At 38.8% G+C, this 13779-nt stretch overlaps 1 protein-coding gene across 1 annotated transcript; it reads right to left on the bottom strand.

Moving 5' to 3' along the window:
• Positions 1–1344: 1344 nt before the first annotated feature.
• LOC111858970 (SKI/DACH domain-containing protein 1-like) lies at positions 1345–6973 on the bottom strand. The gene has a single exon (XM_023841229.2). It carries the CDS (start codon positions 6507–6509, stop codon positions 4080–4082), a length of 2430 nt encoding a protein of 809 aa, XP_023696997.2. The 5' UTR covers positions 6510–6973; the 3' UTR covers positions 1345–4079.
• Positions 6974–13779: the final 6806 nt, after the last annotated feature.

Genomic DNA, 13779 nt, shown 5'->3' with positions numbered 1-13779 from the left:
ATTTCAGGACATTTTGCAATTGACCCTCAAACAATCATTGCACGGCTAAACATCCAAATTATAGCTTTAAAGACGCCCACCGAACACATTTACGTTTTCTTGCCCATTAAAAATGTACATTTGAGAATTATTTCCCATATATAATCAAATGCATGTAATAATTACATTTTTATTTTTCGGTAAAACACCTTTTCAGCATGTCTTCGGTGTGTTTTTAACGTTATAAGCATAATTAACCAAAATCAGTCTAGTCAGTGCATATAAACATTCATACCACCTTTTTGTGTTGACAAACAGTCGATACAAACCGGAAATTTAAGGTACGTCATCAGTATATTTTGCGATCATCGTTCTTCCGCGACGCTTTTTGCTTTTTTTTTTTACATTTTTATAACTTTTTTTCAACATAATTTCAAATGGTCAATAAGAGCGCATAATTAGATGTAATATATTCAGTTATATCTTACTGCAGGTAATCCTCAGCACTAGCTTTTACTGGTGCCTATAAGCACACCACACTATTACAATGTATTATAATTTTAAATCACTTGATTTCAGGCGATCATGTGATAAGGCATGTTTACAAAAATACAAATTTGGAATTTCTCCTCCTATAGTCTGAGTGTCTGCCGTGCTGGTCATTTATACAGATTTTGCGATGCATATGTAATTACTACATTTCTATGTCGTGTTTGCCTATACTTTCCTCGCAAAGGATTGGGCCTGACGAGCCTTTTGTACACAAGGCCAAGTTATTTTGCGTTCTGCAGCATTGTAATGTTTTCGGAAAGTCTGTTTTTCTGTTTGTTTACTACTTAAATTTGTTGTGTGTCTGTGGGTAATGGTTGTGTGTCTCTGTGACTGCGCGTGTAAGAAAGACCAAGCACGTGTGTGTGCGCGCGCATGTATGGCATGTATAACTGGAGACTCTTACCTCCCCCACAATCCACTCTTTCACCCCCTCAGTCTTTCACAGGCGCACACAACCACACATACACACGCACACACACCATTGTTAATACTAAGGATTGTTCCTTATAGCTATAGGATAATTAAATTCTATTTCATTATTCCTGGCCGCATGTTCTCCTACCCACTTTTTCCCCGTATCTCTCACACAGACACATTCACACACACAAATATACACGTGCACATACACGTACGCATGCGCACGAACAAACGCATATATTTTCCTTCCACATGTATTTCTTAGCCTGATTTAAGTTTTCTCAAAAACAATTAGTTTTTACCGTCCACTAAACTTGTCCAGAATCTCCTGCCTCAACATTTAACCCAGGACTCAAGTACAGTTGTTTAATGTCCACAATAACAAAAATGCACATGTTCATTTACACTCAAATGAATTTAATGAACAATTAATTGCTCAGAAAATAAGGAAAGTGCTTCAGAATTCACCATTCAAGTTTCCATTTCGAGTGCATTTCTCCTACACAACGATGTACAAAAACGTGTAAATCACAAAAATAAATATTCAATTTTCTATGCACAACCAGTGACTCAAATGTCGCGTCAAAAATCTGACCTCAAGTATTATAGAAAATGCAATGGAGAGGAATCGTAGAGCCTAAAGCACCGACACCAATACAGTTGTACATTGACATCACTGTCTGGACTTCCATTGCTGTTTGCAGAACCTCTCCAAAATGCAACCACATTTCATTGCCTAATACATAAACCATTGAACATTGTGTAAACCATTATTTTACTTTTTTACATTTAATTCTCCCTATTACTTTTAAGCCGCTGCTCGGGTGTCCCGTTTCAAATGGATGTATATCGTATACAAGAAAATAATAGCCGGAAAGCACTTTTGTGGTATAAGAGACCAGTACACCTAGGGTCACAGCAGCAATTCACCGCTTTTGGGGTATTCAAAGCGGAGCTTCTCTAGTCCCTAAACCCATAACGAGATAACGCCGAGATGCATTTCGTTGATACAAGCAGTTATGGCGCGTCACAGATATTTCCATATTTCAATCTCATTGCAGATGAGTAATAAATGTAATTTTGTGATTAGACTTTAATCATAATACGAACTGTAATATCACTGATATTCCTGTGTTTGTGGCAACTGGACTGTCACCATTGATTATTACCAATGTTGACACTACAGTTCTGGAGGTTTCGTCTTCTAGAGCTATAATTTATTTATATCCCAAAGAATACGATTTTAGCTTATTCATGGTGTTGGTTGTATTTAACAGCTGGAATTTCATGCTGACTGTGGGATAGTCTAATTAAAAATGTTTTTTTTATAATTTTTTGCCTAATTAAAGATGTCTTCGGATGCTATTTTAGCCTGAAAACTTTCGACGTTGTATTATTTAAAATAGCATATATAAAATTAAATAGTGTAAATATGAATTTTATTGTCAGAATGAAAGTCTGTATATGGGTTATTAAAGTATAGGTTACTCATCTTATTAAAAATTGAAAATGGCTAAGGAGAGCTATTTCGAAACTCATCTTGAAAATAACAAACCTCCAAATGTCAATTAATTCACTAATACGGAAAAGCAGATTTTTCTGTTAATGGCTAAACAGCGAAAGTCTTAAAAAAACTCCAGTTTTTAAAAAGCCCTCAGCACCATAAAAATCGCTGGTTTTCAGTGCAACGTGTTCAATTAGTAAAACACGTTACTTTTTTCTTTAGCCGTTTAGCCTTCTCCTCAAATGATATTTTTGGCACGAGTTTCTATCAATTTTAACGAGAGAGACACGCCTGTAAACTTTGTTTTTCAGGCACGTACTTCGTCTTGATTGCAATGAATTATGTTTCGGAACTAGCACCTATGCAGCAGTGACAATTATGCAATGATTTGGGGATGCGTGTAACATTGACTCGCCCTCCGATAAAGAGCAACATTAATCGCCAGCCACCGCATCTCAACGTTTCAGATGCAGGGCTGTATGAAACAAACATTGGCGTACTGTCGTCGTTTCTTTTAACCCAGTGTGAAAGTAATGAATAGCGACTTGCTGTTTTGTATAAATGAAAGAGAATCCCACTTTGAATATCCCTGTGTCTGAAGCAGAAACGGGAGAAATAAACATTCGTAAGCGTTCACGATTTACTACATCTCATGATCAGCATCTACTTTAACAACATTTTCGGAATTCCTGGATTTTATACGTATTTGTTTTTGCCATCTTAAACAATACACGGTGTTCTAATCGGAACAATAAACAAGTGGCTGCATGGATTTGATGTTTTGTGCTTTAGGTTAGTTTTATATATGGTAATTTTGAGAATGTGCTACAAAGACATCGATTCGGTATTTGTAGTTATCTTTCACTTAACCTCGTGCAAATCTCAACAGCTCCTTCTGATTGTCAATAATTAAGGCCGGCTCCGGTGGGCCTACAGTCAGGGTTGCATGTTGCTTTTAAGGGGGTGTCTGGGTGTTAACTGACAAAACAAAAACGAGGAATATGCTTTTTAACAGTACACTTAATAATAACGAGCAAAAAGAAATGCAAAAGGCAATGAAGATATCAAAGTTGCTGACAAATTGTTGAGTGGGGAAACTACAACGAGGTTGAAACTACTCAGAGTAAATTTGTCAAAAAAAAAAACGATTTAATCACGCTTGCATGTATGGTGCTAAAATTGAATTAATAAGAAACGACATTTCATGGCAGGGCAAAAAAAGACTAAGCAAAAGAGTGTCTGTCTCCGCTAGCGAATAATATCACACTTTAATAACAGCACGATCCATCGTAAGAAGATGATTCCGAACACAACAATTACGTCATTTTTCGCGAAGCTACGAAGTGACGATTGAGTTACTCGCTTTCGCCTTTTTATCGGTAGAAATCCTTGAGGTACATGTTATTAGTCGGTAAACGCCTGAATGTGTTCCAGCTACAAACGAGGGGCACTGTAGTTACTGCAGAAAGGGTTCCTTAACGTGGAACGCTGATTCACAAAAAAAAATAAAATCCATGACCGTCGTAGGTTGTAACTCCTCAGTGCATCTTATTCCATTTTTAAGACGTTTCCAGAGTTTTGGCATATCATTATAATATCCTCCAAGAAAATATTAGAAAAGCTGATCTTAGAATTTCCTGAATCTGTGACTTGGAGGGAGTGGTACAGCAGAGCCGCCGAGTTGCCATTTCCAAACAGGGTGAGACCTATGTGGTGACATGTTATCCTTCATAGACTTCAAGGAATACGCAGGACACAAATCCCCATCATTGCCGATAATTAGTGACGGCGGAGACGGAAAATTTGCCATGAAGCTGAAGGGTTTTTTCACAGCTGCTACATTGCTGGATGCTCGTTTTCGTTTGGTCGCGCCCGTACAATCCTCTGCTGATCCTTCATAATGCTCGGGTTTACCTGTAGAACGCGGATTCCTGTCAGCTTTCACATTCAATTTAAGTGGCGTCCTCGGAATTCCAGTCTGTTTTCCTAATACCAGAGTCCTGTAATTCTTTCTAACCCGTGCTCCATTTTTGTATTCTCCTTCGTCTGCATATGGAGTGTTTAAAGTGCTTTTAAATTCCTGGTTCTTTGAAGGAGACTTTTGGGAAGTGGCAGGGTCGTCGGTGCACTCAGTGGCTTTGCTTGCGTGATTCAAATTCTCTGACGGTTTCTCCTCGCCACATGGATGTTGCGAATTAGTGACGTCTGGATCCTTGCCGTTGCAGTGGTGTTCCGGTCCGAATTCAGGGATTTGACACGAGTATTCATACTCGTCAAAGTTTTCCTCGACTTTGATTTTCACATTTTGTGGTAAAGTTGGCGATGTTCTCGGTACGGTGCTGTTCTCGCCTTGGTAATTTGAGAGTGTGTTGTGATCCTCCGGTTCTGCCTTGATGGTGAGATATGCATGAGGTTTCAGGCAATGGCTAATTTTCGCTTCTTTCTTTAAATTTACAGGATTGTTTTCGGAGGACTGGGAAACTATTGTTTCTTTGTCTTGGGCACAGTGTGAGATCAAGGCTTGATGGCATTTGTTTGACTGTCCTGATACCCTTTGTTGAGGGAAGTCTTTGTTTTCCTTTAAGCAAGGTGAATGCCCCTCTTCTTGAACACGGTTAATTGTGGGTTCAAGCCTCTTTAGGTCATCAGGAATTTCAAAGTTTGAAAATGTAATCCCAGGAGCTGTCTCCCTCTTCGATTCAGGGAGGCTAGTTCCAGGAACAAGTGGGCAGATTTTACTCTGCTTTGATGCGTTGCCGACCTCTTGTTTCTTCCCACAGAGTTTGAAGTCAGATTTCGGGAGCTTCCTGTTCGAGATTCCATAATCCGACAACGTTGCTGCGCTCTGATTTTTTGGTCTGTGTTGATCATATAGAAAAGTAGCCTGCGTCACTAAAGGTGCTTTATTGTTGAGGGTTGAAAAACTCGTGCGCCGGTAACGGATGCTCTGCAAGGAAACTTGACTCGATACAGAACTGGAGTCGGATTCGGAAGAACTATCATCTTCGGAACTAACATCTGAAGATTCCGACAGGGAGTCATCATCTTCGTCATCTGAAGTCCCAGAGTTACTAGTAGTGGATAGACTAGAACCGAAATCCGAGTCATTGTCGGCACGCTCGGAATAAGAACTCGATTCAGTGTCACTGCTACAGCTCTCCTGAAAATTCCCTACATTCTGGTGGGCAAGGTACAGCTCACGGTCGATGTGAAATTTATTTAAATGGCCGTTGGATACTTTTGACTTACAGCACTTGGGGACAAGCAGAACCCGACGACTGTGCCTACTTTTGTTCCAGAAGTGCCACCCAGCGCCGTCGTACTGTCGTTTCCTTTTATAAGTTAGGTCAGCGGTGCTTGAGAGCTTGGACTGCACCGCAATGGCGGACTGATAGAGGACGGGCTGCCGGCTGCAGACCACACTCCGAAAAAATGAATGCCCTGGATTAAATGCCACACAGTTGCTGGGTATTTGAGCTGTTTCAAAGTTTTTAGGGCTTCGGCATGCGGATTTTGCGTCTGCATGGAAGCCATGGCTTGCGAATTTACTGTAAATTTGAGGTAGATTGGAAGCTTGAGGCGAAACAGTCTCGTGCTGCCGCCCAGCTTTGTTTTTAAATGTAAAAGGCTGAGACACTCCGTGTAGACTGAGCCAAACTTTTTCTTTCCAAAAACTGTTTTGTGGATCAGACCGAATGTGTCCACCATACAGATCCTCTGCTGACTTTGTTTTTAGTTTGCTTCTCTTGGATTTCAATACGCGTTCAGTTTTGCAAGAAATATACAGGGCTTCCACGTCTTCCCTTGAAATTAGAGTACATTTAGCCGCATGGAAAGCAATTGAATTTATTGCTTTGAGTTTTCGCAGCTCCTCCAGATCACAGTGGTGCTTCTTTACGTTTAAGTGATCCATTCGTTTGTGCACAGTAGTCCTCGGAATATTTTTCAAGAGGTCGGTAAAGACTTGAGAGAGTGCAAACATTTGCTTGCCCTTAATAACCAGGTATCCAAGCTTCACGCCTTCCATCTCTTCAAATCCAGACTCCAAGTCTCCCATTTTGTCTATAGTATTAATCCACACATCTGGCTTGATGGGTATCCGCAGCAAACCGGCTGCCTCTCTCAAGGCATTTCTGCTGGTCCAGCTGGAGATGTCAATTGTCTTATCAATGCTGTTTCAAAAACGCAAAACTTCGAGGGTTGAAAAATAACAGTACGTATAAAAATTAATCCATTTCCATGGTGACGACATAAGGAATAAAATGTGAATGATGCTGTAGACAGACAGGCTGCTGTCTGTCTGCGCTCCTGTACCTGCGCTCTTCTGCTTCTCTCTCCATTAACCCAGAGAGGAGGAGGAAGGTGAACAGCTCAGACTGAATGAGAGGGACACGGAGAGAGAGAGGGGGAGTGAGCAAGAAAGAGAGAGCAGAGAGAGAGAGGGAAATGAGAACCGAAAATGCAGCTGCCCTTCCCGCCGCTGGTTTAGCTACAAATAAATGACAGAGGGAAGTGAGCAAGTCTGGAGACACCTTCATCAATTAATGCTTCCAAAGCCCGGCGCTGATTGGACGCTACTGACAGGTGATGCAATAAAAATTGATATTCCACCCCCTTTCCACCCCCCACTCCATCTAATTACCATACTCGTGGACTCCCACCTCTATTCTGAAAAGTAAATAACGCAGCTCTTTCTTTATTCATATTTTGATTTTAATATGAAGAAGGAACCTAATTTGTATTTATACCTGCTGTTCAGGTACACTTTAAAATGATATTGTTGGTTCTAGGAGAGAGGGCTCAGTTAAAAAACACAAGTTTTTATCTTTATTTACCCGTGGAACGGGACTCCGTCTCCTATTGTTTGGTATTACAGTTTTATGCCCTTTTATTTTTGTTTGATGAATGTAAATGCAAATTAAATGCATCACGTACTGATATTGCTATTTGAGAGTATGGTATATGTATCAAAATGGGCGATAGTTTGTACTTTTATTTAAATGTGTGTGTGTGTGTGGTTTTAATTATATATATAATAATATTTATATATGTTAGTGAGTTTGCGCGTTTATGTGTGAACTACTAATAGATTCAATAAGTAGATTAAAATCGTCTATTGAATAAATTGGGCATTCCAATTAAATTACAAAATCGCCTGTATTTAGATCTGATTTAATTTCACGACCAAATTCATGGAAATACAGCACACTTTTACAGAAATGTATAACGTATTATACAATATATTCTATTATATATATAATATTGTTTAAAATATAGTATTTATTTTGCATGTTCAAATATATCTGTGTGACCGTTTTGGTTGTTTAACCAGTATAAAAAGAAAGGAGAAAAACGGATTGATTGCACCGTCGCCTTTCAGATTATTTCGTGTAATTATTACGAGCAACAATGGTGTGCTTTATTTTTCGCTGGTTATGAATAGGACGCATACAAAACCAGGGGTTTAATGTGTTGCGATATTAGAGCTGATAATGGGATGAAGCCTGTCGCCGCGTGCGCACTGAAGCCGCTCCCGCTCTCTGATCGCAGCGTTGCTTTTCCTGCTGGGTCGTGCCGTTCCATCTACCAGCATCTACTTTGCTCCTTCAGTTTTGTACGCTCTCGGGAGTGTCTCTCGTGCCAGTAAAGAAAACACAATCTCTGCCAGTGTCTTGGTTCTTATGCTGATTTACTGTATGCATTTAAAAGTCTATAAATGATACCGTTGCTAATAAAACAGCGTCTATCCCACGTCTGTCTAATGCTCTTTGTTGCAAGCAGAAGGCAGCGCAAACCAGTTTCAGCAGTTTTTGTTTCATCATCAATATTTTCCGTGATCGCATGCATATATATTCAAGAAGTCTCGAGTAAAACGCACACAAACTTTGGAATGTATTGCCGGCTGATTCATTAACATTCAGGCATGGGATTTTAACAAATATGGGAAAAGCAGAGACGGGGCTGTGGGAGAGGGGAAAAGCTTCAAGCTGTGCCCATATGATCAGTGAAGATAGCCATGCATGGGGCTTCTCCAAGCTGTATCATGAGGCTTGGCGTAGTCAACCAGCGCTGAGGTGAAATGTTTAAACTTTTATTAATAGTAAATAATTATTAAAATCGCCTTCAGTTGGCCTTCTCGAAATTAGAGCGGTCTAATTTGTAATTCTCGGCAAACGGACGAGAGACTTGCATTAGAACGAGTTCGATCTCAGGGATAGTAATGAAAAAGGCTCGTGGGCCCCAGCGCCGACTAGGGAGAGACGTGCTTCTCTGGATACATTTGTACACCCATGGGAATTTGATCAATAGCTTCTAACGTTTATTGCATATTAGAATGAGGTGTGTTTTAAAGCAATGTATAATAAAATGAAAATCCAAAAACTTTGCTTTTAAGTTGATTTGTCTGGTGAAAACATCAGTGCCTGATGTACTTTTTCCTATACGTACACACTTTCAACCCCCCCCCCCCCCCCCCCCGCCATCACCACCACCACCACCACACAGTTAATATAATCCACCATCATTTGAGCACGAGGCTGAACAACGCATTTTATAACACAGTTTATGCGGAAGTTTATATTGCTGGCAGGTCTAGATGCTGCTCACTTTCCAGAGTTGCGTGCTTTGATTAGACTGGGTAACTTTTATGGTTTAACTTATATTATAGTATATACTATACTACTCGGTACCTTTTCCAAATGTATTGATCATATATCTAGTAGTTTATCTGCACATCCTACAGAAGTTGAGTGACCACGTTTAGCGGATCCTCACACATTTATTCGAATTATGTTCTAGGTGTACCACAACTACAGCGTTCTCTGCTGTGAACGTGCCGCACTACTTCGTATGTTTATAAAACGCTTTAATTTGTGTGCATTCGTAGCTTGTAGGGTGGAGTTACTACCTGTCGACCGTATTGAATCATGATATTACAATTGCAAACCTGTGGAAAGAGCCAGCACTGACAGACACTGGAGGGTGCTTTATTAGTCTTAATTAATAGAGCAGAACTGGCGCCAAAGTTAGCATCCGTATTAATGGGGACAGGATTTTTCGGTTTTCACTGGATGTTTAGAGACAAAACAGCTATGCTATATTTTAAGCAACCGCTTTCGGAGCGCTGCCTGGCCATTGTTTAATAAAAACTCTAATCATGTTACGAATTCCAAAATCAGTCACCTTTTTATGATTAATGCTTTTTATGATTTAATTAAGTGTGCAACGATTTGAACGGAAATAAGAAAAATGTCTCAGTGAATTGATAAAACACAAAGCTGTTTAAAATGTGTTTGAGATTATAAACCTAAGATATGGCATTTGCTACAGACAGTAACGAGCAATCTGGGCTATCCACGTAGTACTGGTTATACCAGATGACGTACACTGTAGCAATATTAGGCGTGTAATATTATTTTTTATAGACATATTCAACTGTAAAAGAGTTATATATAGATTTTTGTGTTGGAGAGAAAGTTTAACTATTTTAATTTAATTTTAATATAATGTTTGGATATAAAAACGAATCATGTTGGTATTACAGTTTTATTCATTAATGAAACTTTTACTAGGTTATGAATGTAATTTTTATACAGTTTTGTGTAGTCTGCAAATTCAGCATATTACCTATAGAGAGCGTTTAGGCTTCTTTTTAGGACTTTATATGCATATATAGAACGGCAACACTAATAATGCAGTGACCCACACAACCCCTGACCTGTAACCAACCGAGCTCTGAACAGCCTCCACAAATCGTTAGATTCTAGAGCTAAGAGCATTGTTCATGTTCATATTGCAGATTTGTTGATTGCGTAACGGTGATTTGCATTAGGAACGTTGTTCTTTTAAAAAAAATAGACAGTTTACGTATTGCATGTATGTCAAATTGACAAACATCATGCAAATATTTGCATTTAGTTTATCTTTAATACCAATGAATAACATACTTTTGTTTTTTGCTGTGTGATCAAAAATGTAGCGGCTTGCGAAACAGCCAACAAATTAAATAATTAACTCAAGTGGTTAACTTCAATTGTAGTTTAAGTGATATTTTTATATCATATCTCATCCTGTAGTCTTATACTTTTACGTCATGCACGTATGTCTTTTTGCATCGGTGTATTACTGCCATTTTCCCCTTAGGCGCACAGACGTATTAAATACTGCAAATGGTATACCTAGTTATAAAAATGATCAAACACGAGCTGGCCATTTAGAGCATTATTTAGTGTTTTTAAATTATTAATGTTCGTGTTTTTCCCCCTAAAAGATATCGTAATGAAAATGGGCTGTTTTACAGGGTGTTCTTTTAAACGGTATCTACAAAACACGGAAAGCTTGTTATAAAGTCAGTCCTCATCCATTAAATAAGCATACTAAAACATTTGATCACTTTGTGTTATAGGTCATTTTAGAAAATGAAGTTAATTAAAATTAACATTCATGCTGATCGTAAATCTCAGCGGCTCTTGTATTTTGGGTTTCCGAGCAATGTTTAGGTCAAGAATACCTGAGTTGAAACGTTAAATTAATTTTCAGTGATTAATATTTTACGATAATTTCAAAACACTTTAAAGGGGTAAGAGCATTTTCACATACATTTACAATGTTTTTTGATTGTGTACGTTAGTGTGTTACGTTTGCTCTTCCTTTTCCCAGTGCTGAATCACTTTACACCCTTGTTGTTATTTTTTACGCATCTTTATAAGTCAGAAGCGCTGGTTTTCTTTCGTGAGTTTCGCGCGGGCCCCTCGAAAGTGCAAACCTCCACCACACTCATTTATCCATTAGGATGGGCTTGGAGGGTGCTAAGGAGACCGATTCACAAAGCAGGGGTCCCCATACTTGAAACAACGTGCTCGGATTCTCAAACATTGAGGGGGAGAAACACTTGGGACGGTTAAATAAACCTTTCCGAGGCGCACGGTTACTATTTTAGATAGAAGTCGTTATATTTGCTTTTTCGTGAGGATCGCGTGAGAAAAGTTTGATGGAGAAGACTTTCATATTAGAGCCATTGTAAGGTAAGAGTAACCTACGTACTTCTACCCGCTCTACTCAAAACAATGGTGGAACAAAGGGCAGCCGCATTTTATTTTACTACATTTAATTTACCCCCATTTCACTGCTGGCACAGCGATAAAAATACATGACAAATACTTTCAGTATTTCACCACACTGGCCACTTTTGCGACCAGCATGATAATGTTTAAAAAACGTATATCATTTTTCTCCGTGGTCATCGAATGCGCTAAATTTCAAACACGTAATGAACGTCTTACTTTTAAGACTGGAAGAAATTTTGCCCCAAAATATTTCGCCGAAGTTTTCAGCCTTTGTCAAAAGCATACCCGAATACGAAGCATATGTTCTCGGTTCCCACAATCGAATGTGAAAAAGAAACGCGCACAGCCCCTTTATGCTGTCGGCCAAACAACATCATCTTCCACACGAAGGGAAAAAAATAAGAGTATAGGTAGAATTTCAGTTCATCTGAGGCACTCACGAAACGAAATACCATTGTTGTAAAAACAACACGTGGTGTGCAAAAAATGCCGAGTCGTGTGCAAAAATGCATTTATTTTCCAAAAACCGAATATCGAGTTTAATCCATGACTGTGACCAATTTTACTGTATACAGAAGAAGCATAAATGGTTCCCGTGTTAATACTGACCTCACAAAGTGCCACTACATTCATACCCAGTACCACCATGTTGTTTGCAAGTAATTTTATGAGGAAACCCTCAAGTACAAGCACTTAGTGTATAGGTAGCTGACTTTCTGGCACATATCCAACCAAAACGCCACAATGCACCACGTAAACCAGGGAGAGTTTGTTACTTAAAATGTACCACGCTGTCTGAAACTTAATTTTGATGTGTGTTTGGTTGGATGGGGGATGGAAGATGAGGGAGTGGGTTCCAGTGACCTTTCACCTCGTCATGTTGTTCCTCTGTGTTTTTGCAGACCTTCTCATTACCCACAAGCCTTTGCGTAAATCGCGCTCGTGCCTGCTCAAATCCCCCTCTTCAATCCCCCTCTTTAACCCCTCCTCGTGCAGGTCGGATGGTGAACTGTGTCCTGTATGATGAGGTTTACAAGAGCTGTAGAAGACGTAAACTGAGTTTATTTTTGATTTGCCTGTGTAATAGAGCGGCGACCATACTATGAATTTTGAGAATAGCATTCATACCCTACTGTTAATTTCACTACGAATATGCATAGCACCATAAATAAAACAAGCATTTTTTGTTGTGTTGCACGTATCAAGTTGTTGTATATAAAAACACAATTATTGGTCCACACACAAACACACACACGCACAAACACACACACGTATGGCCAGTATGTATGCCTGTATATTTATCTATATATTTTGATTAATATATAGATAGATACAAATATATGCACGTATGTATCAAATAATTTCAAAATACTTAAAGCTTGCCTTTGTAATTCAAATGGTTTCCTTTTCAAGTAGATTAAATTTGATAGTATCAAATTATTTACATGTGCACATTAAATGAACTACATGCATAATTTAAGGAAAGCTAAAAACAAGAAGACCAAGGCGGCGCCAATAAATTTTGTCAGTTCTACTGTGAATGTAAAACCAAATGCGAAGATTATTTAACCAGTTGTGAGTTGTTGCTATTCATTTTTATTTTTCGACCGATATGTATATTGGATAAAAAAAGAAAAAGCAGAAGCAATACGTACCGTCTAAATACGTATCATAAATACACGGTGCAGTAGGACTGATTACAAAACAGATTTATGATTAAATTAGTCGCATAATTAACTGCACTTTTGCAGGTTAACTGAATCGGATATAGGTCGGGCAAAATGTGTAAAATCTTCACTGTCGTTATCAATAGATCTGATAACATAAATATAGCTTTTAAAGTGACCTTTGTGCTGAAAAGCTTTTTCCACTTCGAATACTCCAAGGCGGAATTTCATACATTTTCATTTACTTGGCCAAGTAAACACAGCCATAAAGTGTTCTTCGACTGTTGCTTGTGCTTTAAGCCGAGCCCAAAAAATATTTCCGAATTCTTGACGGGCTGTTGCTCTGGCGATGGAATGTAACATGATGTAATTGTGAGAACAGATAAGAACGAGATATTGGACCCTCCTAAAAATAGCAAAAAATATTAAATCCACAGGCATGAAACGTGTGGTTAAATGAACAAAGGTCTTCGAATATTCCTCAAAGCCTTTGCTGCTTTTTATACACACACACACACACACACACACACACACACACACACACACACACATATATATATATATATATATATATATATATATATATATATATATA

Source organism: Paramormyrops kingsleyae, chromosome 4, assembly GCF_048594095.1.
Source record: "Paramormyrops kingsleyae isolate MSU_618 chromosome 4, PKINGS_0.4, whole genome shotgun sequence".
In the NCBI taxonomy this organism is placed as follows: Eukaryota; Metazoa; Chordata; class Actinopteri; order Osteoglossiformes; family Mormyridae; genus Paramormyrops; species Paramormyrops kingsleyae.
This window is presented reverse-complemented; position numbering and strand designations above follow the sequence as displayed.